General features: G+C 53.0%; 1 protein-coding gene across 2 annotated transcripts; it reads right to left on the bottom strand.

Annotated features, from left to right (window-relative positions):
- Positions 1–1,727: 1,727 nt before the first annotated feature.
- EML2 (EMAP like 2) lies at positions 1,728–25,555 on the bottom strand. Of its 2 annotated transcripts, XM_077131417.1 has the most exons (22): positions 24,907–25,555; positions 22,178–22,396; positions 21,962–22,085; positions 21,694–21,798; positions 19,865–19,893; positions 19,518–19,647; positions 17,581–17,730; positions 16,997–17,066; positions 16,764–16,874; positions 15,659–15,754; positions 14,728–14,862; positions 13,791–13,890; positions 10,180–10,334; positions 9,902–10,027; positions 8,334–8,465; positions 6,345–6,412; positions 6,007–6,095; positions 5,671–5,768; positions 5,125–5,212; positions 4,664–4,759; positions 3,636–3,766; positions 1,728–2,098 (listed from the first exon to the last, which is right to left on the bottom strand). In XM_077131417.1, the coding sequence occupies exons 1-22, from the start codon at positions 25,076–25,078 to the stop codon at positions 1,973–1,975; spliced, it is 2,550 nt and encodes an 849-aa protein (XP_076987532.1). In that variant the 5' UTR covers positions 25,079–25,555; the 3' UTR covers positions 1,728–1,972. The 2 variants fall into 2 exon arrangements, with proteins under 2 accessions (XP_076987532.1, XP_076987531.1); XM_077131416.1 differs by lacking the exons at positions 21,694–21,798; positions 21,962–22,085; positions 22,178–22,396; positions 24,907–25,555 and adding an exon at positions 20,343–20,435 and having other exon boundaries at positions 1,732–2,098.

Here is a 25,555-nt window from a genome sequence, read left to right as displayed (position 1 = left end):
GGACATCGCAAGGTGACAAGAAAGCCACGGAACCCAAGGATTGCCAGCCATCTGGCCAGCTCACAGTCCCCAGGAGGAAGCAAGCCTTTTAGCCTCTGAAACCAAGAGCCAGTACATTCCTATTAAGCCAAGCCATTGTGCAGTATTTGTCATAGCAGCCCAGAAATGAATACACCATCCTTGGTATTCCTTGGCTTGCAGCTGTAGCACTTACTTCAGTCTCTGCCTCCCCTGGGATTTTGGTTTTTTACTTTACTTTTTTTTTTTTTTTAATGGGGTGTGCTGGATATCTCTCCAATTTTGTTTGGACAACTGCAGAACATGGAAAAACTGTTGCTGCTATTGATGCATAATGTACCGTTATTGGTCTGTTTATAAATATTCATATATATGTATATATATAATTTGAATTTTTGGAAACTTGAGCTGTGCTGTCAACTTTGGAAAAAGTATCCCAGTGGCATTGAGTTGCGTTGGCATGTACAGAAATTAGCCATATTGGTCTAGAAACATTAAACTTAATTTTTTTCCATTTGTACAGGGATACCATATTATTAAAATATGTAAGGTCTTATCTATATGGGTTTGATTACAGAAACTAACAAAGTATTCTCTAAAATAAAAAACAACTCTGCCTCCCTTGTCATATGGCACTGTCCCCTAGTGACTTATCTGTGTCCAGATTTCCTCATTTTAACTAATCTCATCTTCAAAGACCTTATTTCTAAATAAGGTCACATTCACAGGTCCAGGGTTAGGACTTGAACATAAGTTTTGGGGGGGACACAATTTAATCCATAACACCTGATAACTTTATTTGCGCCCCTGAATCCCACTGGGCCCTGCCTGGACTACTTTAGGTCCATGAACCAGTAACTTCTTCTTTTTTTTTTTTTTTTTGCATGGGCAGGCAATGCAAACCAGAAATCGAACCCATGTCTCTGGCACGGCAGGTGAGAACTCTGCCTGCTGAGCCACCATGGCCCACCCTAGTAACTTCTTTTTATTGTTTATGCTAGAGAGAGTTGGGTTTCTATTTCAATATCCAGAGCCCTCATTCTTTACTCTCCCAGACATCTGTTTCTCACCAGGCCGCCTCTCTGAACACATTCCTTCTCCTGAAGGCCAGTCCTGAGCGTCAGATGGAAGCTTCCATGTTTTCACACGATACCACCTCCCAGGTAACAACCATTGGTCTGGGGAAGCCAATCACAGTAGACTAATCTGCTGACCCAGTGACTGATTTAGAGATGAGCCAATCACAGTCCTCCCTTGGTTTAGATTCACATCCCTAGGGAGTGTTTCAATCTTCCCTCTGAAGCTGGTTGACAATGAGCTTGGAAGCTGCCAAGTGCCATGCTTCTATGGTAATGTAGCACACTGGTCCCAGAGAAAATTACCAACACAATTCGGAAGTCAGAAAAGCTATGGAGGGAGCATGTTGGAAGCACCTCAAATCCCTGGTTCAGTGGTCGCGAAGCCCAGAGGCACCTCAGCCCTTCCTTGTTTGGCTGTGCAGGTCAAAGTGACAGCAAAACATGGTATTTGTCACTTGCAAATAATAAAGACCTAAGTAATGACGTTTTCTCATCACAAACACCGCAATACACATAAACACTTTTAGCCACCCCACAATCTATGCTCATACACATCAAAAACTCTGCAGAGATTGACACTCCAACTCAGTGCCTATGTCTTTATTTCTAGGTGATATAAAATAAACTTAAAAAAAAAAAAAAAAAACACCCCAAACCAAACACCCCAATGGCTGCCCCAAAGCAGTGTGACCCTTCTCCCTACCCCGATAAATAGAGACCTCTGCTGGTCTACCCACCCACCCCATAACCCTCTCTGCTATAGACATACTCTGGGTATATATTCTCTACTTAGCAATAGACATCTCCCAAAAATAGCATCCCAGCCCTGGCACCCTGACTCTGTCCCAGCTCCACATCCCTGGGACCCCCACGCTTCAGACCACCCGCCACTGCAGCACGCTGGTGTCCTTGCCCCCTGTTGTCAGGACCATGCTGTCATCCCACAAGAAGGCCACGTTTGTCACATGGCTGCTGTGTCCTCCGTATTTGTGGCTGAGGGCCTGTTACAGGGAAAGAAGTGAAAGGTCAGAGATTCTACCCCATGGTCTGACCATGACCTGACCCCTGGCCCTGACCCGACCCCATTCCCCTCTGCTTAATAAATGCCTCCTCTGACAACCAACGGAGGAATCGATCTGGTTTACCCAATGGCATGAAAAAAAAAAGAAACACATGCACGTGGACTAGGCTGTTCTCCATGAAGATCTGAGACATAACCAAATTTCAAACAGATAAAGCAACCGTAGAAAGGCCATTTCTGCAACAATCCGGAAGTCTGAATATGGAGTGGATATTGGATTCAGTTAATTACTAAGGAATGAATATTAATTATTAGGTCTGCTAATGGATCTGGGGGTATTTAAGAACTGTCCTTATTTTTTAGGGGGCTAATTTTGGGTGGAAAACTCATGTAGGGAGTTTGCTTAAAATAACTACAGAAAAATAAAAGAAAAGAGAAAGAAGAAATAAGTTTTCCAAATCTGGTGAGAGCTGAGCGTGAGTAATGGGGTACAAAAGAGCGCCAGTACTATGCTCTCTGCTTTTGTCTAAAAAAAATTCTCCCAGTAAAATGTCTCAATCCTCCTCAATTAAAACCAGAGAATGGGAAAATTAATTCCCAGTTCTTAGACACGGTTATCTGCTGGTGACCTGTGACTGCGTTGCATACGACCCAGTACTTTTGGAAACATAGTTGCTGATGTTCAAAAAATGAGGGGGGTTGAATTAAAATGCTGATTTCTGGCTTCTCTTGAAAACCCACAATTTCTCCCTGCATTCAACCTGCTTCCCTCAGGGCCCCCAAGTTTCCCACTGCCTCACCCCCAGGCAGAGTGTCTGACCCTACGGCATTTGAGTCTGTGACCTTTGTTCTAGAGCTGCAAAAGAATCGTGGACACTTTGAATCTAAAAACCTTAGAGCTGGGACAAGCCACAGTGGCTCAGCAGGCAGAGTTCTTGCCTGCCATGCCAGAGACCTGGGTTCAACTCCTGGTGCCTGCCCATGTAAAACCGAAAAACAAACAAAAAAACACCTTAGACCTATAGCATCTTGGATCCATTATGCCATGGGAGTGTCAGCTCCATGAGAGCAATGACCCTGCCTATCTTATTTGCTGCTGTATTCCCTGTGCCAAGGCACAGAGTAGGTTTCTTGAGTTGATCAGGATAAAAGAACCCAAGATCTCAAAACTTACAGACCTCGGGCGGGCCACGGTGGCTCAGTGGCAAGAACGCTTGCCTGCCATGCCAGAGGACCCGGGTTTGATTCCCGGTGCCTGCCCATGTTAAAAAAAAAAAAAAAATTATAGACCTCAGAGCTCTAGAGCCACGCCTTCAGCACCAGACTCTGGCATTCATTGATCTTCAGGGCAAGAAAGAAATGTCCCTGGAATCAAACTCATTGCCTTCCTTGTACAATTGGAGAAACTGAGGCCCAGAGAGAACTGGGATTGGATCAGGGCTCCCAGAATTTTGCTCCCAAGCCCGCTTCTTTACACCCCCACCCCCGACCTCTGCCAGCCCCCTAGAGGGACTCACTCGAGGCTGACAACAGGGGTAGTTAAACAGGTGGACTTTGCCAAAATCATCTGCTGAAGCCAGCAACTTCCCATCGTGGGAGCGGGCCACAGCGTTGATGTCCGTGCCATCTGTTCCCTCAGACCAAATCCCTGTGGGCAAGACGGGGTGGGAGAGTAGTAAGATGTCAGGTGGGCCAGGGACCCCCAAGGAGAGCAAGCCCCACCCCCAGCCTCCCTGCCTGCTTCGAGCCAGCAATCGGAGTTGGAAATGAAAATCTGACCCCATCCCACCACCTTCTGCTCATGGCTCCCCTGGTGGCCTAGGGGAGAGCTCTGGCTTCTCCCCTTGCCCCCCAAGACTCTGCAAGTCCTGGCCTTGCCTGCTCCTCCAGCCCCATCCTTCCACAATGCTCCCTGAGGATTCCGCAATGATTCAACCACCCTGACTTCTTGCATTTCCCCAAATGCCCAGCTCTACGTTGTCTCTTAGTGTTTGTATGTGCTATTCCTTTCGCCTAGAACCCTTTCCTCCCTCAATCCCTGGAAAGCACCTCCTCATCCTCCAAGTCCTAGCATGGATGACCCCTCCTTTAGGAAGCCCTTCCTGACCCCTTCCCAGGCTGAGGCCAGATACCCCCTCAGAGGATCCCCATCCCAGCTGGGTCCACTGTGGACTGTCTGAGGACAGGTCTGTCTCCCCCACTGAAGCTTGAGCCCCATGAGGGCAGGGCCGGAGACCGCTGTGGTCACGACTGTGTCCCCAGCACTGCCCAGAGCACAAGCCTAGGCAAAGAGGTGCCTGGGAATGTATGCTGGCTGCAAAAATGCCAGGTGCCCTCACCCAATTCAGACTCCTTTCATTGTAGCTCCAAGGGATCTCAGCAGTCCTCTCACTACCCCCTTCCTTTAACCGAAATCCTGCCCATAAGCAGACAGAGGTGAGTTCCCTGCCCTGGGGGTAACCAATAAGAGATTGAGAAGACCACCAATCAGCGATGTTTCTTGGAACTCTCATACTCAGGGGGACTCCCCCATTCTAGAACTTACCGAACACTCCAAACCCCAGGACACAAGTAGCGGTGGCCCATTCTACATTCCTTACAGCATCTGCACTGGTGATCTGCTTACAGGTGGCTGAGTCCCCTGGGGGAAAAATGGAGGAGGGACTCAGAGCTGGAAGAACTACTGACAGCCCATCCATTTCACAGACAAGGCACACTGACGTCCAAGGCAGAAGAAGTCAAGAGGCCAGGTGCTCCCCTCACACCCAGGCTGGCCACACCTGATCAGGGGCACCCTGATTAAAAACCTGCATCCCACTCACCCAGACAGAAAGGAGAGGCATGGGCTAAAGCAGGGCCCAGCAAGGAGGAAATCAGAGGCCAGGGGCCCAGCACAGCCCCTGAGTATCAGAGCCAGAGGAGGGAGACCAGAAGAAGCGAACCGCCCACCCCAGCGCTCATGCAAATGAGGAGGCTGAGAGACCCTTTGAGTCTCGGAGAACTCACAGTACAGAATCTCGTAGTCCCCGGAGTTGGTGACAAAGCAGCTGCTGTCCTGGGCCCAATCCAAGTGGGTGATAAAACTGGAATGGCCCTGCCGGGGAGGGAAGGGGCAGAATCAGAGCTGGAGGGGACAGAACCAAGAAAAGGGGGGCGTGATTACACCTGGAAGGAACCAAGGCAAAATACAGAGGTAGGGGAGCACACAAGGGGGCCAAAAGAGGGCTACAGCTGGTCTTTGGAATATGGTGGGGCCAGACCGTCACCGGCGGGGCCAGACAAAAAGGACGCGGAACATAAAGGAGTTTAGACCAAGTGGGCAGGGCTAGACGCAGGGGGCGGGGCTAGACAAAGGGGTGGGCTTAGAATACGTGGGAGGGGCTACACGGAGGGGCGGGCTCAGGACACCGGAGGGGGTAAATGTGTGGGTGGGCGGGGCTAAGACTCCTCCGTGTGATCAGGGCAGCCAGTTGAGTGCTGAAGCTGTGCTCAATTGAGGTAGAAAATTAGTTAATTCTGCATCCCACGCGCTGGGGGCCACTGCCCACTCACCAAGCACTTGCCCAGGCGGCTGACCTTGCGGCCACCCTGGTCCACTGTGTACAGGTACACCAGGTTGTCGTGGGAGCCCACGGCCAGGTACGCCCCGTCTGGGGGAGGGGGAGGGGGGCTATGAGGAAGCACTCAGGCTCCACCCCCTTCTTGCTCAGATTCAGTATCGGCTCTCCCAGGCTCCTCAGCTGTCCTAAATGCCATCCACGCTACAAGTTTTAAACATCCTCCCACCCGCACTTTCGCCCCCAGACTCCGCCCTCTCCCCAGCCAGTAACTCCCCAAGCCCGAGTTCCCAGACCCTTGCCTCTGCAAGGTCCCAGCCTCGCCCCCTACCTGGGGAGAAGCTGACCACCGAGATCTGTTCATTGCCATCAGTGTGGATGGCCACCAGGTCATGGGTCTCCGTGTCCAGCAGTAACCACCTTTGGGGAGACAAGAGGGAAGGTGAGCTGATCTGGCAGAGAGGTGCAGGGATTTATGGGGTCTCTGGGAGGGATCAGACAGATTGCGCGGACAGGTTGAAACCAGAGGAATGCTGGGAGACCAGGGCCTGATAAACAGTCAGCACATAATTAATGTCTCTGTGGGTTTGGGGGTACTTAAAGGGGGTGGAGGATGGTATCTAGGGACGGTTCCCCAGGGAGCAGAGAAGCCCTCTCCAAATGCTTTACCTGCCAGTCACTGTGCCCACGGCCAGGACAGAGCCACTGGGATGGAAGCCAGCTGAGTGAGCAGGGTCCTGAGGGAAGGAGAGAAGAGGCAGGGCTGAGAACTGGGATCCCACTTCCATCTGGCTAGTCCCCTGCCTCAGAGCCTGGCTGGAGGGCTCTAAGCCTCCCTCTGCTGCTCTAGACACGCTGGAAGTCATTTCCCTTTCCTTTAACAATGTCAGCCAAAGAAGAAAGCATAACCTGTTACTACCAACCCAAGATCCCTTTTTTATCCGTTTTAAATTCCTATGCTTTTATTCACCCAAGATGATTTCCTAGGGTAATTTTGGGTCCCAGTAGTCCCCAAAGCCCTATTTTTAAGGCTTGATATATGTCAGTTTGCTCCCCATAAAAGTGTATTAATTTTTTGACAGCTGTATCTGAGTGCCTGTTTCTCCACATCTTCATTAGTACTGGGTATTATGATTTTTGGGTTTGGGAGGCATTTGGTTAGTCTGCAGGCAATAGAGCACCATGGAGTCAGGCCTGGCTTCCAGTCTTGGCTGTGACACTCCCTAGCTATGTGACCTTCATTCACTCTCTTAAGCCCCAGTTGCCTTAGCTGGCAAATGGATGGCTGATACTCACTTTCTTATCTTCCAGGATCGTTCTGAGCACTCATTGAGCCCCTCGCCCAACAGTGGTCCACAGGCAGCACAATAAGCTGTGATTATTGCACTGGAATGTTGGACAAATGATTCTGCCTCTCTGATCTATCACCCCTCCTGCCTTATAGAGTTTGGGGGAGGGGTCAAAAAGATGATGCAAGTGAAGAGCTAAGCCACTTTGTCTAAGCATGACACACAGACCACCCGAATCAGAACAACGGGGGTTGCCTGCAAAAAGCAGAAGATTCCTGGCCCCAAATTTAGACCTCATGGATCAGGCTCTCTGAGGAGGGAGCTCAGAAATCTGTTTCTAACAGCTCCCCAGGTGATTCTAATGCCCTGGCAAGTTGGGGAAATGAAGTGCTGAGCAGAGGATCTGGCCTATAGTAGGTGCTCATTTAGGGCAGCCAGGATGATTATTATACATGCCTCTCAAAATTTCCAGGGCACACCATCCCTGATGCACAGAAGTTCAAAGACCATAAAGAATCAGAGACAACCCTGGGAGATTTCCTGGAGCAAAGCCTCAAAGGGCAGTGTGGGGGTACTATTAGACCTGCCACCTTCCTTCTAGCATGTGCTTCCCACACGGTAGCAGGGGAGCTTAAAAACTACATTTCCCAGAACCCCCTGCAATGGGGTTGCTGCCCCTGTGACTCGGCTCAGACCATCAGATGTACTTCTGCCTGCCACAGAAGGCAAAAGGTGGAGATTGCACTTCTGCTATTCTAGTGACCAGCTGGGTGGCTAAACTACTGGGATTTCTCTGCCTGTACCCAAGGGCCAGTCACTAGCCTTATGTACTTTGAAAGGCAGGACACAGAGAATCCATTTCTGGCCAGTGCAACTTTAGCCAGCATTAGGAGGCCTCAGAGCAAGACCATTCAAGAGAACCGTCTGCGATGATGAGATATTCTTTATCTGTGCTATCCCCAATTTGGTAGCCACTAGCCACACGTGGCTCTCCAGCCCTTGGAATGTGGCTAGTGCAACTGAGGAACTGGATTTTTAAATCTATTTAGAATTTAATGAATTTAAATTTGAATAGCCAATACATGGCAACTAGTTAGCATGGGGGACAGTGTAGCTCTACAGTCGACGGTTGTAGCAGCCACAGCTTTGTGGCTCCTGGATTGCAGCTACAAGGGTATGTTCTCATATTCAGTCATTTTCTAATTCCCCACCTTCCCGACGGTGGCAGCACAGCAGCTCCCCTGGCAACACAGAACCTGGTGGGTTCTGTGTTGTTCTGGATGCTATTCCAGCTGCAAACCCGCTCCCCTAGCTGTGCCAGTGAGTTCATAAGCGCCCATTGGGTATGTCGAGGTCCCCTTCCCCTTACCTCAATGCTCCTGCTCCACAGGGGCTGGTGGGAGTCTGCACTCCACAGGTGCACCAGCTTATCGTGCCCACACGTGACAAACTGCGCCCGGCTGGGGTGTGTGGCCAGGCCCCACAGCTCCTCCACGTGGCCCTGGCAAGGGGCAAAGACAGCAGCATGGAGAAAGCCAATTCTGGTCCCTTTCCACTCCCACCTCGATCCTGGGGAAAAAGCACTGGACTAACCCCAGCAACATGCTCTGCCTCGAGTGTGAACCAGGGAAGATCTGGACCCCAGGGCATGTGAAGGGGGCTGCAACTGAGCGGTCCCGTGGCCCAGTGTGTGGCTCGAGGCAAATGCTGCCCCTTCCCTGAACCTCTGCCTTCCTGTTTGTACAACAGGAGGCAGGAGGTCATGGCATTGAAGAGCTTGACCCTGTGGGTTGGGTTTGATGCTCAGCTCTCTTTTTCTGGCTGTAAGGCGCTGGGCAGGTGGCTTCTTCTTGGAGCCTCAGTTTAATCTTCTGTCAAATGGGGCTAATCACTGGGTACCTGCCTCACAGGGTTATTATCTTGACTTAAATCATGGCCGGAGAGTGCTAAGCCCAGACTAGTATAGAGAAGGGACCTGCAAAATAGAAGTGGCTGCTTATTATTAATGTTGTAGTTATTAAAATGGGACCCCTAAGGCTCCTTCTGGCTTTGGGACACCTAGAAAATCCCTCTAGCCCTTGTTTTTCATGTTCTTCCTATGGAAACCAAAGCCAGAGAAGGATCTAAATGCAGAGGCATGGATTTCAGCCAGACTGCTGGAGGGGAAAATGCATGGAAGGCGTGAAGGGAGAGGGACCACTGAACAAGGGATGATGGTGACCAAGATGTTTTGAGTTCATATCACATGCCAAGCGCTGTTCTAAATGCTTCATGGAATCCCGTGAGGTTGGTTCTGTCAGTCTCTCCATTTTGTAAAGGCACAGAGAGGTAGCTTACTTGCCCAACATCACACAGCTAATAAGCGACAGGGCTGTGATTCAAAGCCAGACAGTCATGCTCCAGAATTCATATTCTTAACTGCCATAGCAAACCATCTCTTAGTAGGTGAGTTTTGTAATAGGGTTGGGTGAGGGGCAAGGGGTGTGGCATACAGGGAAGCAGAGAGTGGACATTCAAGCTTCAAAATGGAAAACAGGCAGGCTCTGGGGAGCCCCTCCCAGCAACTTGGAGCTGGACAAGGGGGAAGGTGTGTGACCCAGGGGCACAGAGCATGCTTACCAACCAGCCTGGGCTCTTCCCAACAGAATGGATGCCTCCCCCTAAGGCAGAGCCCCAGGACCCTCTGTCATGCTATCAATTAACCTGTTAGTTGCTGGATCATGTGGCGTTCTGGGGGGGGGGGGGGGGGTCCTTCATCGGTGGCCAGAGCATGGTGGGGTTATCGTGCAAGGGTAGGTAAAGTGACGATAAATGGTGTTGGCCAGGCCAAGGGAGAAGGAAGGGGACAGAGCAGTGAAGAACAGTGGAGTGGGAAAAGCGGAGGAGGAAGGGATGGTGCGGGGAAGAGGAGAGACGGCACAGAAGGGAGCTGCTCACCTGGGCCAGCAGCGAGAAGCCGGTGTGGATGGAGCCCTGCAGGATGGAGTTGCGGGTGGTGCCCACGTACAGCGTGTCCGCCCGGCCCTCGGCCACCGTGCGCACAGGGCCAAAGTCCTCGGGCACCTGGGGTCAGGACGAGAAGGGAGAGGAGCTCAGGACATGCGGTGCTGCGCAGGCGGGGCTGACACGCTGGGGCCAGGCGGGGCTGCCCTTAGGAGCCCTGGTGCGCTGGGGGAGGGCTCCCCACCCTCCCAGGAGCCTGCGCCCCTCCTCACCTCCACCTCCTGCAGCTTGCTGTAGTCGGAGCCCCAGAGGGCCACCCGCCGATCACGGCCCCCTCCAGACACCAGCGTCCCGTCCCGCAGCACGCAGAGCCCAAACACGCCACCGTCATGGGCACCCAGCACCGCCTGGGTGATGCGGTTCCCACCTGTGGGTGACCAGGGTCAGGGTGAGCTTGGGGAAGCGGCCCCTGTGCTGCCCCCCGCCTCTCCCTGGAGAACACCTTCAACGCTTAAGACTACATCCGTGCATTCAACCACCTTTCCATACTCATAGCTACCCTTCCACCCCCCACCCCTCTGTCTACTCATCCACCCTATACAAATAGTGGAGTTTGATATTGAATTATTGCTGGAGGTTTTATGTTAATAATAGTGGTAATGAAGTTAATTACTAAACCATCTGAATGAACATCTACCCATCCACCCATCTACCCTTGGATCTATCCACTCATCCACCCATCCACCCATCCATCTACTGGTTTGTCCATCAGTCTACCCACCCATTCCCTCACCTACCCATCCATTCATTTCCTCACCCTTCCTTCCATTCACTCATCAATTTACCTCTCATCCATTTACCCACCTTCTCTTTTGTCCAACTTCCCATTTATCACTTAATCCATCCTTCCTTCTAAACATCTACCCATTTTCCATTTATTTTCCCATCCATCTGCCCACTCATCTGTCAAGCTACCCATCAATTCATTCATCCATTTACCCATTCAGTCAACAGCTAGCATTTACTCTGGGCCCAGCCTCATGCTGGGTGGATCTGGTGACACAGTGGTGACCAAGACAACCCCACATCATACCCCTAGGGGGTCACAGACCCATTGCCAGTCAGTGCAACCCAAGGTGGTTGGTGCTGGAATAGGGAAATCCAGTAGGCTGTGGGATTCCAAAGAGGGGACCCAGCATAGTGGATCAGGGAGGGCTTCCTGGAGGAGAGACGGTTGAGTAAGGATCTGAAGGTGAGTAGGAGTCAGGTCAAAAAAAGAGGGCAAAGTGTTCTAGGGAGAAGGAATAGCATGTGCAAAGGACAGAGGGCATGGACTAACAAGTAAATGAAAAGAAATCTGGTGTGATCAAGATTTAACATGAAAGGGGAAGAGTATCAAGGCATATGGGAGGTTGAATTATGTACCCCAGGGGAAAAAAAATGCATGTTCTTAATCTTAATCCAATTCCTGTGGATGTGAGTGCCTCATAAATAGGACCTTTTGAAAATGTTATTTTTAGTTAAGTTGTGACCTAACTGAATAAGGTTAATCCTTAATCCTATTACTGCAGGCTTAATGAAGAGAAAGCCACCGGGAGGGCTAGAAGCTGGAAGTCAAGGGAACCTAGAAGAGAAAGGAGAAGTCAGGAGAGAGGGTGCCATGTGCGTTGCCATGCAATGGAAAAGCCAAGGACCTAAGGATCACCAGCAGCCAGCCCCAGAACGCCACAATCTTCTGGGAGAAAGCATTGCCTTGCTGATGACTTAATTTTGGACTTCTAGCCTCAAAACATGAGCCAATAAATCCCTGTTGCTTAAGCCAACCCATGTTATGTTATTTGTGATGGCAGCTTGGAAGCGAAAACAGGGCAAGAGAAGACAGTGTGAGGCCATGCAGGACCTCGGAGGCCTCAGTGAGCTTTGCTTGCTTTGAGGGCACTGGGGAGAAATGGAAAAATCAGATTAACATTTCAGAAAGATGCTTCTGGAAACAAATGGAATCGGAATCCAAGGGAGCAAGACTGAAGGCCTTGAGACCAGGGAGAAAGTGGGGAAAACACCCAGAGAAGCAGGAAAAGATCTTTGCACTTCTCATGCTTCAAGACCCAGATGTGATGCCACTGCCTCCAGGCTGGCCGGTCTCCCTTTATACTAGATGTGTCCGTCCATCCTTTGGTCCATTTATCTTTCCAACCAACCAACCACCCACCCATCCTGAAGCCCCATAAGCTGTGCCCAGTGGTGGGCCTGGAGATTTGCAGATGAGTCACACCCGGTCCCTGCCCTCAGAGAGCTCACAGTCTGTCAGGAAAGACACCTTGCCACTGATTATTTGGAACTTATTCTCTGCGGCCTGATCTCAAGGAAACCTCAGATCAACTCTGGGAGGAAGGTAATGATGTTATATCCATGTTTCATAGGAGGCCACTGAGGCTTCGAGGAGGGACATGGCTTTCCAAGGTCACACAGCAAGCACAGAGCACTGCTGGGAGCTGGGTTCCTGCTTGCCAGACTCCTAAACCCACTGCCCTCCCACTGCCCAGCCCTGCCTGGGGTAATCCCACAGGGGGCCGGTTTCCCCAGGTCAGCAAAACTGATGCTGGAGATAATCGCTGCCTCCAGTTCATTGTACAGACAGGAAATCCGAGGCCCAGAGAAGGAAAGGGTTTCCCTGAGTTCACACAGCAATAACTGGTTCATCCCACACACCCCTGGGCCGTGTGTAAAGGGCAGGGGCCTTGGACACCCAGAGCCCTGATTCTGCTCTGTTCAGCCACTTGCTGTGTCACTGTCCTTTTCTGGGCCTATTGTTTTTCATCTGTGAAATGGGAATGATATTCAGTGCAGCCTTGACTCACGAGCAAAATGTATGTGGAAGCCAAAATGACCGGGTCAAAACAACTCATTCATTTGCTTATACCATCCTTTGGCTGGGACAAACCATTCATTCCTTTATTTACAGGAATAAAACCTGGGGCAAATTTTTATTCACTCCTTTATCCTTGATTGGGACAATCCATTAATTCATTAACATGGTCACCCATCTCGCTGGGTTGGTTCATCCATTCATTCATTCTTCCAACCACTGGCTGGTATAACCCATTCATTCATTCCTCCATTCATTCACTCAATGGATCCACCAGCTGGGACAATCCATTTGTTAACAGGTCAACCAGTGGTTGGGACAATCATTTATTCATCTGTTCATTTATTTATTTACTCATTCACCCATCTATTGGCTAGGACAACCATTTATTTATTTTATCCATCCATTGGTTAGGACAATCAACTCATCATTCAGTCATTGATCTACTTACTGGGAGAACACATCAATCTATTGGCTGAGAAAACTATGCATTCATTTATTCATATCTATAAGCCATTCATTCATATCTATAAACTCATTCATTCATCCACTTATAGATGCCCTGGTTGGAATAACCTATTCATTTATTAACATAGTTATCCATTAGCAGGCACAACCATCATTCATTTAATTATTCATTCAGCTAACACTTACCTATTAACATTCATTTACTTATTCTTCCATTCATTGACTAGGACAACAGCTCCATTCATTTATCCATTCATTCATTCACTCATTGATCCACTGGTTGGGCAAACCACCCATCTATCTATCTACCGGCCATCGAGGATGATCTTTCATTTATATGTAATCCAGAATTGATCCCTAACGTGGAATTTGCAGAGGGCCAGAGTTGAGAGTCAAGAAAGATTTCATGGAGGAGGGGCTATGAGCTGAACCTTGACCGGGGTGTTGGAACTGGACAGCCAAGGATTTAAATATCATACCCTCCACACCAAGCAGTCAGAAGGGAGGCAGAGCCAAGAGGACTAGGGGGACTGGGCTGGGGACACTAACCTTTGCCCCAGACATAGAGGTTCCCCCCAGAGTCCCCGGTGACCACGTCGCCACCCTCCAGAAAGGTCACACACAGCACATACTTCGGCTTCTCATGTTTCTAAGGTGGAGGAAAAGGGAAGGTGTCAGAATGTCACTGAAGCAGGGGTGGCGTCCCAGAGCTCGCCCCTCCTCAGGACAGTGAATCCCCTCCATGCTCTTGGGTACGAGGCCCCTGTGGGGCAGCTTCTTCTCCATCTGTCTCTACCCCAAGTGCTCGGGCTCCCATGGGGTTTCTGCCTCATTGAACCTCCCACCCTCAGACCCACCTCCTGATTCCCTATCTCTTCCCTGACTTCTCTCTCTGGACCCCTCTCCCCTGCCCCTCGGTCCCCCCTCTGCCAGCCCCTCAGACTTCCCCACTCTGACCCTGCTCCTTACTTCTCCCTCATGCTCTCCCCATCTTTTGTCTCTGTGTTCTCTCCCTGCCCCACCTTCCTCTTGGTGTCTCCATTTCATCTCCCTCTGGGTCTGGTGTTACCAGGTCCTTCCTTTCTTGGAGCAGAAGCCCAGATTCTCCCCAAAGGAGGGGGAGCCCTGTCAGAATTGCTCCCCAGGCTCACTGCCACCTGCTCAGCCTCTCTTGGTCAGCCACCTTTTGCCTCCTCTGCCCCCAGGGGCAGCCTCTGGGCCCCTCTACCTCCTCTGTGTTTATCTACATTCCTGACAACAGCATCACCCACTTATAGAGCACTCATTAGCTGCTGGGAGCTGCTAAACTCTTTAATCCTTTGAATCCTCCCAACTTCAAAGAGTTCAAGAGGATCATCGCTTATAAATAAGGAAACCCAGGCCCCAGGCAGGGCAGGCAATGGCTCAGCATCCCTGGGATACCCCCCAGATCCCGGTGTCCTTGCTTTCCTCAGGGTGCCCCCGTCCCTGCCTCCTGGGCACTCACCTCAAAGAGGCCCTGCCGCTTGCTCAGGCTGCCCCCCTCCAGGCTCCAGAAGTAGATGTGGGATTTCCCACAGGTGATAAGCAGGGCGGGGTCTGTGGGGTGGAAGGTGGCCACCAGTACGGCCTCGTTGGAGCACTTGGTGGGGAGAGATTCTGAATGAGGACCTCAAAACCACCAGGGCCAACACGGGCCGCCCTGTACGGCTGTGTGAGTTGTGCATTGCACACCCCCACCCTTCCCATACAGGCAAACTGAAGACCAAGAGGCAGGCCCAAGCACTGTCACCCTCATCCCCACACAATAGCAGGCACTTCTAGGGACCTTCCTCCTGGCCAGGCTCTAGGCTAAACAACGTACATCCATTAACTCATTTAATCCTCAAAACGACCCTGGACCCATTGGTGACCCCTGCCCCTCAAGACAGATGGGGAAAATGCAGTGGAGGGGGAAGTCTCTTAAATCCGCACGGCCAGGTCAAGAGTTGCATTCAGAATCTGAATTTACTTCAGTCTGACTCCAGAGCCCAGCCTCTCAGCCACGCCCTTCTCCCAAACTGTGGGCCCATCGGTCTCCTGTCCCTAGCCCAGGATGGATGTGTGTCTCCCCCATCCCATGCCTCAAGTTCCTATAAAATGGGCTGCTGCCCCAGAGTGGCAGGTCAAGGTCTGTCTCAGATATCCCAGGGCTGTACAGTCAGCTTGGGCTGAGCCTTCTGCAGGGCTGGCCAGCCCACCCACCCTACATTCCAACATCCTTACTAAGGCCCCAGGAAGAAAGTGCCATGGTTATCATAGGCTCAGAGAGGCTCAGACTTGCCCAATGTCACACAGCCAGCAAATGGCAAAGCCAGGACTTGAACCCAGGTCCATACGGTCCGAGACTCCTAACCACCGAATGCCCCAGGGAGAGGTGATAAGCAGGGCCACCCCACCTTGCAATCCACGACCTTGGCCTCCTTGGCCCAGTCCCACACGGAGAGCACATGGTCATTGGAATCATCCACTGCACAGAGCAGGTTGCCACCATTCTAGAAGGAGAGGGGAGGGGCAAGCTGGGTCAGGAACAGCCCCCACGCCCACTGGGGCATCCCTCACTCAGCCTTGTTTTGAGACCTTTAAAGGGTCTGGCCCGTGGCATAGAAAGCACATTAAAATACACTTCCAGCCAGGGGCCGTAAAAAACATTTGAAAGAGTTTCTATAATTTTCCTTTGGAAACGACTCCATTGTAGCAAGTCATGGCTGTGATTTCTCAGCTGCTCTCAGACACAGACAGGAATTTGTGCTGAATGGGACTATCTGGCCTGCTTATTCATTTGTAATGAAGCTTTTATGTATATGAAATAATTAATAAATTTGGTATGATGTGTTTTGTACCTTTAGTCCATTTTGATTTTGCAGCTCTTTTCTTTTTTACACTTTGGCACCATAACAGGTATTTTCCCCCCAAGCTGTCAAATATCTTCTCAGGCCTCAGATTTACTATTTAAACTATTTGTGGGGAAGGCTCAGTTGTGTGTGTGTTTTTTTCATACCTCAATCCATCAATGTCAGGTACGTTTGTAAAATATGATAAAAATGTAAAATATGATTAAAAAAAGAAAAAACATAGAAAGCCCACTGATGCCACACTTGGGTGTTTGTTGCAGCAGCATCAAACTAGTCTACAAGCTCTCAACCTCTGTCCTTATCTCAACACAGCAGATACATCTGCACCGACTTAGACACAGGGTTTTTTAAAAGAGGTGCTAAAAGTAATGCAAAAAGCACTCAATGATCTAGAAGCGAACACTGAGGAGGTCCAGGGCAAATCAGGGCTTATGATTCTGCTGATAAGGAATAAAAGAGCAGACCTGTGAGGTCACAGATAGGAGAGCAGCCAGGCCCTGGAACTTCGCCAAGGGGCGTGTCCCGAATCTGTGCAGTCGCCAAGAAGGCGGGATCTCAATCCCAACGGGGTGGGTAGGGACCTGCAGGCGCTTGCTTGCCCGTTTTGGGAGAGGAGGGCTGGGTCCCAGCAGGCAGGCACAGGACTTACAGCCTTGGAGAAGCCCACACAGCACACGGCTCTGTCAAACACCCCCAGGCCCAGCACGTGTAAGGTGGAGAGGGAAACTGAGTCCCAGATGCGCACGTGTGGCGGCAGCGGCTGCAAAAAAAAAGGAGACCTGTTACTCGAGGGGATGGCCCGCCTTCCCCCTCCACCGCCATCCCTGAGAGTCTCCCCACCCGGCACCCGCCGGCTCTGCTTGCTCTCTTCCACTCCCTTACCTTCCCCTCCTTGGTGGTACCTGCCACCTGGCCGGTGGCGATTGTGACCATATCGGGGTGGACAGCCAGGCTGGGGGGAGAGGGGGCAGGGTGGAGAGGGCTTAGCGGGGAAGGAGGGGGTTCGAGGCCTGGACTCCTCTCTCACAAGGGGCTCGTTCCCGTGGGTTTAATCATTACACCAGTTGGCCGAATGAGTCATGTAGTCAATTAACACTTATTTAATCCCTCAGTCAGCAATAAGAGGATGCCCTTGGGTATCTAACTCAAATGCCTGCAGGGTTCCTGCCGTCAGATGGGCCCACCCATTTAAAGGGTCCATGCCCCCTTCCACCTCCCTGCCCACCCCACCAATGCACTGCTGGAAGCAAAAAAATCCAGGGATTTAAGGGAATTCACCAACTCTTGAAATACTGACAGTTAATCCACTTTTTTTTTCCTGAATTCAGCCTGAGGGCAGCTTTTAGAGACAAAGCAAAGACTTGGCACCACCCTGCCCACCCACGGTTTCCTGGGGAAACAGAGACCTGATGAGGGGGCGGGAGCTGGATCTCTGGGGTGGGGTGGGGGGCTGAACCTGGCCTCACCATTTGATGTCATCGTTGTGGCCCAGGTAGTGGCGCTGCCTCTGCTCCTCCACGCTGTACAGCACTGCCACAGAGGCCACAAAGTACACTATCTCCCCCGTGGGCAGCAGGTAAAGATTGGCCCGGCAGTCACGGCCCCGGTACCCATAGCTGGAGACGCCCAGGGACTGGTTAAGGAGTCAGTGGTTCCTTGGCCTCTACGGGGCTATTGCTCTCACTTCCTGGCTGACCTCCGAGTTCCCTAAAAAGCTCAGATCATGGCTACTCCAAGCCTTGGCTCTAGAATAGTCCTTGGGCTCATTTCCTTCACTGTACTTATCCCATTCAGTAATAATCTGGTCTGTTAACTGTCCAAGGTCCAGGATGGTCAGGACTGGGCTGTTTTGTTCACTCCTGTATCCCCATCTCCAGGAAGCCCTCCCTGACTGGCTGTCCCCACTTGACTCTCCCACTCCCTTGGATTCTCCCAGCCCAGCCCACTCCAGGTCATCACCATCAGGTTCTTTCCCTCCATTAGACTGTGAGCCCTAGGAGGACAGGGTTGAGCCTGCTATAGTCACTGCTATGTCCTCACCCCTCGGCCCCAGTAGGTGTTCAGAAAAAATCTGAATGGTCAACATATATATCCTGATCTCATAAAACTGCTGCAATCCTGATCTCATAAAACTGCTGCAACCTGCAATTGTTGTAGAGATGAGGCCCAAACTGACTTTTGCAGTCTTAGCCACCTCTCATCTGATCTCATCCAGCTCAGCCTGGCATAAATCCTTCATCTCACTGCCCATGAATATTTCCAGCTCCCTTGAGGAGTCTCTGGGCTTCCAGAAGGCCAAGTCACTTCAGTTTCAATGCCTCCTCCAGGACGGAAACTGAGGCCCAAACAGGCAGACAGGGACTGGATCCCTAGAGTGCTGACTCCAGTGGGCTTTTGGGAAAAAAGGTTGGGGCCCAAAGCCGGGGCCCAAAGCCAGGGCTTCTGGCCTCAGGTTGGCTGTGACTTCCTAGCACAGGGCCCAGGCTCTCTTTTGCTCTCAGTTTTCTCCTCTGGAGAGTGGAAGTATTCATTCCTAACATGCTGGCCTCAGGCTCAAAGGATGCTGGCTGTGAAAACACATTCTTAATTCTATAAAAGAGAAGGATCACATTATTTAATGCATTCCTACACGAAAGAGTGCCTGGCTCATAGTAAGTGCTCAATAAAGATTAATATTTTATCAGTTCCCTATTTATAAGGCATGTATTGTGAGCTCAGCACCTTTACACATTATTTCACAACCCTATGTGTCTGCAATTACAAAACCCATTTTTTCAGGAGGCAACCGAGGCACAAGTAACAAGGTGAATTGCCCAAGTCACGGTCAGTCAGATGTTGGGTGGGGCCTGAACCCACTTCGGTCAGGCTCTGGAGCCAGGGCTCTTAATCATTAGCAACTTCTGTTTCTCCTGTACCCCAAGTCTATGTTCACACTGGCCCCAGGCCCTTTGTACTTGCTGTGTCCTCTGCCTGGAACATCTCTTTCCAGTGTCCCCTACCCTGGCTCCTTCTAATTGTTCAGTTACTCTTCTCCCATGATCTTAGGTTACTGTAATCCTAGCATTTAGCCAAAATGAAATGATCTTGTTGATTTAATCACCGGCTTCCGGGTTATTATCTCCCTCCCCCACTATAAGAGGTGAGCTCTGTGAACAAAGCTTCCAGAGAAAATCAGCTAGCATATGGAAGGCACTCACTCAGTAAACAGGTGCTGCATTAATGAATCATAAAGGTCATTTCAGCTAACTGTTTGCTTCTGCTGTCTCCTGACCCCCTGCCACAGAGGCTGGAGAAGTCCCACCTTCGATACAAAGTCTCTCCTTCCAGATGAAATCCCAAACCAAAAGGGCCCTTGTATGGGGGGAGTGGGGGTGGGGGGGGAGGGATTAAAATGAAAGGATACACCCAATCGAGTTTTAGCCGGCAGGAAGGTAGCTCCCAACGTGTATCCAGGCTGTAGGTGGGCGCCTGCTCATCTGGGATCAGCATGGGCACAGGGCGGCCCCTCAGGAACATTTTCACGAAGCCCTCCTCTGCCAGGACACCCCCAGAAATCAGGCACTGCCATCACCCCATCCCTATTCCCTCTCCCTACTCCCTCTCCCTCCTGTTCAAGCTTCATTTTTTTTGAACAGGCGAGGAAACTGAGGCCAGAGAGGCAAAGGGTCAGTAGTCAGGTCTCCTGATGTCCAGCTCTGACCTCTCACCCCAGCAAGCACCAACCAAGCTGCTCCTCCTCTCTCCACTCACCCATGCTGAAGATAACTTCTTTGGTTTTGCTGTCAGGAAAAAACAACAACAAAAAGAGTCAGCGCTTCAGCGGGCGGACCTGAAAAGGGGAGAACCATCGCTGCCCCAAAGGTCTCTGACGAATCACCCTGCCGCTGAGGAGCTGAGCGCTGGCTCTCTGCAGGCCGTGTGCTTTGCTCGGTTGATCTTGCAGAGCCTAAGACACAGGCCCAGAGAGGCAGTGATCGCCCAAGATCACACAGTACGAAGTGGCACGGACCGGATCTTAATCAGGACGCAGCGTTCCCCACCCCCCAGCGCCCCAAACTTCCAGCAGCCAGGGAAACGGCGAAGGGAAGGGGCGTGTCTCCACATTCTCTGCGCCGGCGGAAAGGGGCGGGGAGTCGCCCACCAGTCTGGCTGGGTCCCCGGGGAGGGGGAGGCCTGGGGAACAGGCCCCGGGAGTGGGGGGAAGGTGGAGTGTGCCAGAGGGTCTCACCCAGCTCCAAAGCTACTCATGGCGGCGGCCGGCGGGAGCTTCGGGGGCCGGGGGAGGAGCCGCAATCAGCTCCGCCGCTTCCGGCCCTGGGAGGCGCCCGCGCCCCGCCCCGCCCCGCCCCGCCCTCCGCGGCCGAACCCCGGAGCCGGCGGGTAGCACTCGGTCTCGCATCCCGGGCTGCTGGGTCTTGATACAAGGCTGTTTTGGGGTGCGGGGGCGCGCGGTTGGACCCTAGAGCGCGTCTGCCTGACTCGAACCCCCAGTATTGCCTCTTCCTAGCTGTGTGGGCAAGTTGATCCACTAACCTCTATCTGCCCTTCACGTTTAAATTGGGGATAAATTGGGGATAAAAGCACCTGCCTCCCTGGAATGTCTTGAAGACTAAACCGACCAACTCGCGCGCAGCGCCCGGAGTAGTTCTGCTACACAAGTGTTTGCTACTATGTGACTAGGGATGGAAGGGGTGGTTTTCCACCCTGGTGCTGCCTCAGGAGGACTCAGCCCGCAAACTCTGACCACGCCCACTGCACCGTGACTCCACCCTCGGGTTTAGACTCCGCCCAGATGACAGAATGGCCCCGCCTCCAGGGAATTGATCTCACACACACCCCCAGCATTCTGTTCACACCCAATTTCTCCTTCTGCGTCCACCGCCCCCTCCCCTACCAGCCAGGCATTCAGGCCACGCCCACTTCCACGTGACCCAGTCCCTGGGAAGAGCTCCTTCCGGCCGGCAGGAGGGCTCCGCCCCCTGAGAGTTGACCACACCCGCCCATGGCCCCGCCCAACCTTAAAATCACACCCACTTTCCAGTCCCTGGGTTCCGCTACGCCAGGGCTTCCGGCCACTGACACAATCCCACGAGGTCTCAGCCTCCGTGACCCCGTCCCCAGGTTCTGATTCCTCCCAGCCTAGGCCCTGGCCACGCCCTCAAATTCCAATCACGCTCCCAGCTCTCATTCCCTCTTTCCCTGCGGAATCTCCCTCTGAGGCTTCTGCCCTAGCCCCACCCCTGGCCCTCGGTGAAAGAGTATCTTTTACCTGGGTAGCCACGCCCATAAAATCTGGCTCCTCCCTGACTTCCACTCCGGCTCCACCTTTCCGCCCTGGCCCGCCACGCCTTCTACGTTCTAGTCCAGCCCCTTTGGGCTCTGGCCACGCCCCTCGACTTGGCTCCGCCTTTTCAGTACTTCCGTTTGGACCATGCCACCTCAAGACTGATCCCTCCAGGCCTCCAGCACTGATCTCGGTTTCTATCTGTCCCCACTCCAAGTTATGTTCTGGTGCCCTGAGACATGACCCTACATTCCCCATCCTTTCCCCCGCCTATCTGTCCCTCCCTGGGTCTTACCCTTCTTTTTTGGCGCTACAATTGCTGCTGGAGGAAGTGGTGCGGCTCCGGGGGTCCTCGCGGCGCACCGAGGCAAGGCGCTCTGGTGACAAGTAGCGGCGGCCACTGGAAAGAAACCACACAGTTGGGGACAGAACCTAGAGGCCAGCCGGCAACTGCCGCGGACGAGAGAGAACCTCCCGGCACCCTCCGAGCTGGAGCTCGGGCACGTGTCTCTCATTAGGTCTTGGAGGAGGCTGGAGGTGCCAGGTTCTCGTGCCTTCCTTACCCACGCCCGGAGGTCGCCTCCTTCTTGGGGGAGGATGGAGATGTGGCATAGCCACCCACGCGCCGCGGGGGTCCAGAGCCATTGAGGGGCGTCCTGGTGGGAAGACCTTTCAAGAGCTGGCATACTGGAGGGATGGGGTCAGAGGACAGAAGAGGGTGAGTATGAGGTCCCGGACTCCGGCCCTCCCCATCCCACCCTTCAGTCTAGCTAATATACCGGAGGCGGTGGTGCCTAGACGCGGGGGTGCCCGGCCTTTAGGAGTCCCCCGTACGCGCAGTGCAGCGCCCTGCTCCTCGCACGCCCGAAGACGACGCAGCGCGTCGGCCAGCGCCGCCTTTAGGACCGCCAGCTCATCCTCTTGCAGCTGCAGCCGCTGCTCCAGCGCCGACACGCGGTCGTCCACCTCCATGCCGCTAGTGCCCGACAAATTGTCATCTGGAAGGCGGGGAGGCGCTGGCTGCGGGGGTCACCCAGGAGCCCCAACGCCTGAGGCTCCCTTCCTGCCTTCTTCGGTCCAAACGGGGCCGGCCCCGCCCCCTTCCTCTCTCGCACCCCGAGATTGGGGCTCTTGGAGATCTGCCAAGGAAGAGGGCTCCGAAGGGGGAAGGAAATCCCCATCGTTCTCCAGCCCTTGCCCCACACTCCTCTCCTAGACGCAGCGCCCTGACCGTGTGATCTTGGGGAAGTCCCTCCCTCTCTCTTACTTCTAAGATTCTACTGATCCAGGAGCAAAGTGGAAGATGCTTCGACTCTGGTTTTAAGATTCTATGACTAAGATGCTAAATATCTATGAGTGATGTCAACATTTCAGAACTGACACCAACCTACACTGAGTGACACCAACGTTCTAGAACTGATCTCCAACGTTCTCTAACAAATATCAATATTCTAAGACGGGAACTAACGTGTCCAGACGTCTAAGATTTTCCAAGCCGTGAGGTCATCCCTATTCCCTCCTCTTCTCACCAAGGGGTTCGACCCCAGAGCCCGCTGCAAGGACGGAGCTCGTGCGACCCCTCGCGGCAGACTTGGGGATTGCAGGCAGCGCATCGCAGACCCAGGAGACCCAAGGAAGCGAGTTGTCCGCGGGGGTCTCACAGCTAAACTCTCTTCTCCGGCTGGAGTTCTTCTCTGGCCCCCCTCTTTATTTTGTCTCTGTACTCCACGTCCCATTTTCGGCTTTCCCCCTCCTCCAAAATGACTCACACCGCTGTGTCCCCCCCACCCCCGCCTCGCCCCGTCCATTTTCCCGGAGTGGGAGGGGCGGAGGACAGAGGTGGTTCCCCTCCCCCTTCCCCTCCTTGACCACCCATACCCAGACTCATCGCTCGCCACAACCGAGGAGGCTCTGGCTCCCAGACCGATGGAAGTAAAGGGGGAATCATGAAGAGGTACGGGGGTATGGAGGTCGCACCTGCCATCCTGCGTCCGTAGCCGCCCCGCCCTCCAGCCTGGCTCCGCAGTGCTGCCGCCCGTCCTCTCCCTCCCCGCCCCCGTCCCTCCCCCAGCAGCCCAATTGCCTGCCGGGCCTCTGCCCGCCCTGCCCCCCTCCCAGCGCCTCCCAGGTCCGGTGCCTGGACCTGCAGTGGAAGGTGGGGGCCTCCCGAGGTCGGAGGGAAAGAGCGATTGGGACTTAGAGGTCAGAACAGGAAAGAACCTTAGAGTGCTGATGGCATCACGTTTTGCAAAGGAAGAAAGTAAGAATGGAGACCTGGGGGGAATGTACAGAACCTCTTACTACAAAAAATAGGTTCTGTTATTGCAAGTTTACTTGTGCCAAGCAAAACACTTTGCACGCTCCTGCAAAACACTGCATGCTTCCTGGCTCATGGTATGTGCTCAATAAAATCCAGACTAATATTAACTATTATTATGGCACCCAATGCTCCCTACAACTCTAGTTGTAGTATTATACCCATTGTTGCTGTTGTTCTGGGGAGTGTCCTGGCTGGGGGAGTGGGGAGGAAGGTAACTGAGGCCCAGAGAGATGAAGTTACTTGTGCAAGGACACACTGCAGACGTTTGGAGGCAAAGCCATGCTCTGGCCCCTGCCCACCTCCAGGGCTGTCTTTGATGCTCGTCCTGCCTTTTAAAGGAGCAGAGGAAGGTAAGTCCAAGGTTCCCTGGCACTGAGATGGGTACTCAGTAGGATGAGAATCCAAACTGAAAATTGACCCTTTCCCAGTCTGTCCAGAGTAAAATAGAGGTGCTTTCATCTTTGCCCTTCAGCCTCTACCCCAGAGAGGCCTTGGCCTATGCACCCCCTTGGGGATAACCCAAGCGCTTTGTTCCCTTCTGACCCTCCCCTCCCATTTTAGCCCTTTGGCCCTGAGATTAGCACCCACCTCCCATTCCCACCTCCCCTGTCCTCTGCCCCCACCTCCCCTCATCTGGGCCTGATGCCCATAAAGCCCCTTTTAGTATCGTATCCATTTGTCTAGGAAGAAGGGGGAGATTCTCATGGGTGGGAAGAGTGCAGCCTGGAAATTCTAGGGAATAGTGGGGGCAAAGTCCTCTGCCTGGTCCTACACCCTGCCTAGAACAAGGCCAAACTCTTCTCCCACCCTACCCCATGCCATCCCCATTGCCTCCCCACTGATCCATCTGCCAGGGAGAAGGGGGAGGGTCCCAGAGGCTTGAGAGGATAGGAAAAGCAAAGTTCCAGAGGCAGTCGACCCCCAGGCCTCTCCCTCTTCCAATCCGAAGCTCCTGCAGGCTCTACCCTCTTCTCCTGGTCTAGCCACTTCAGGAAAAGAGAGGGTCCAAGAAAGTGGGGAGCCAACATGGGGATTTGGGGATCAAAGTCCTTACTCTGGAGTCCAGGTCCTGCTGGAGGGAGGAAGGGGGATTTTCGGCCAGGGTCTGGGATGGGTCCTTGGAGGGAGGAGATGGGTCCAGCCTTGGGCGGGGCCAGGGTCGGGACTGAGGAGGTGGGGGGGTCTCACCATTGCAGTACTGCAGCAGCGAGGACGTGTCGTAGAGGCCGCAGAACGCCGGGCCGCGCTCCGCCATCGCCCCGCCACAGCCACCGCCGGCCCCCCCAGCCCCAGCCCGGGCCCGGTCCCCCCCCCCAGGCCCTGCCTCCCGTTGCCATAGCAACGCCCTTCGCTCCAGCATCCCGGGCTTTGCCCGCCCGGCATCAGGCGGCGGGCGGCGGGCCTGGCACCGGGGTCATCCTCCAGGATGCCCAGAAAGGGGGATCGGGACACCTCCTGCAAGGCTCCCCCAACACAATCCGCGGGCCGGGATTGGCCGCGCTGAGACCCCCCTCGACACCTTCTGGCCTCGCCCACAACTGGCGCGTATTCTGTCTCCGGACCCCCTCCTCTCCTGTTCAGGACCAATGAGACGCTGTCGCGCAGGCCCCTTAGCCAATAGAGATGCAGGGGGATTGGAAGGGGCAGGGCCTTCCCTGCTTTTCAGTCTGCTGCTTAGCTCCTGGCTCTGGGAGAAGGATGGGGTGGAAAAAGACACTCCCAGATCCCCCAAACCTTCTCCCTAATTGTTTACTGAATTTCCCAAAAGCCTCTCGCAAGACCAGGCCCCAAGCCTAGAGCCTCAAACCCTCCCAAGTATCTACTAGCTCCACCCTGG

This window comes from Tamandua tetradactyla, chromosome 16 (genome assembly GCF_023851605.1).
Source record: "Tamandua tetradactyla isolate mTamTet1 chromosome 16, mTamTet1.pri, whole genome shotgun sequence".
NCBI classification, from domain to species: domain Eukaryota; kingdom Metazoa; phylum Chordata; class Mammalia; order Pilosa; family Myrmecophagidae; genus Tamandua; species Tamandua tetradactyla.
The sequence above is the reverse complement of the archived record's forward strand: the minus strand, read 5'-3'. Positions and strand labels throughout refer to the sequence as shown.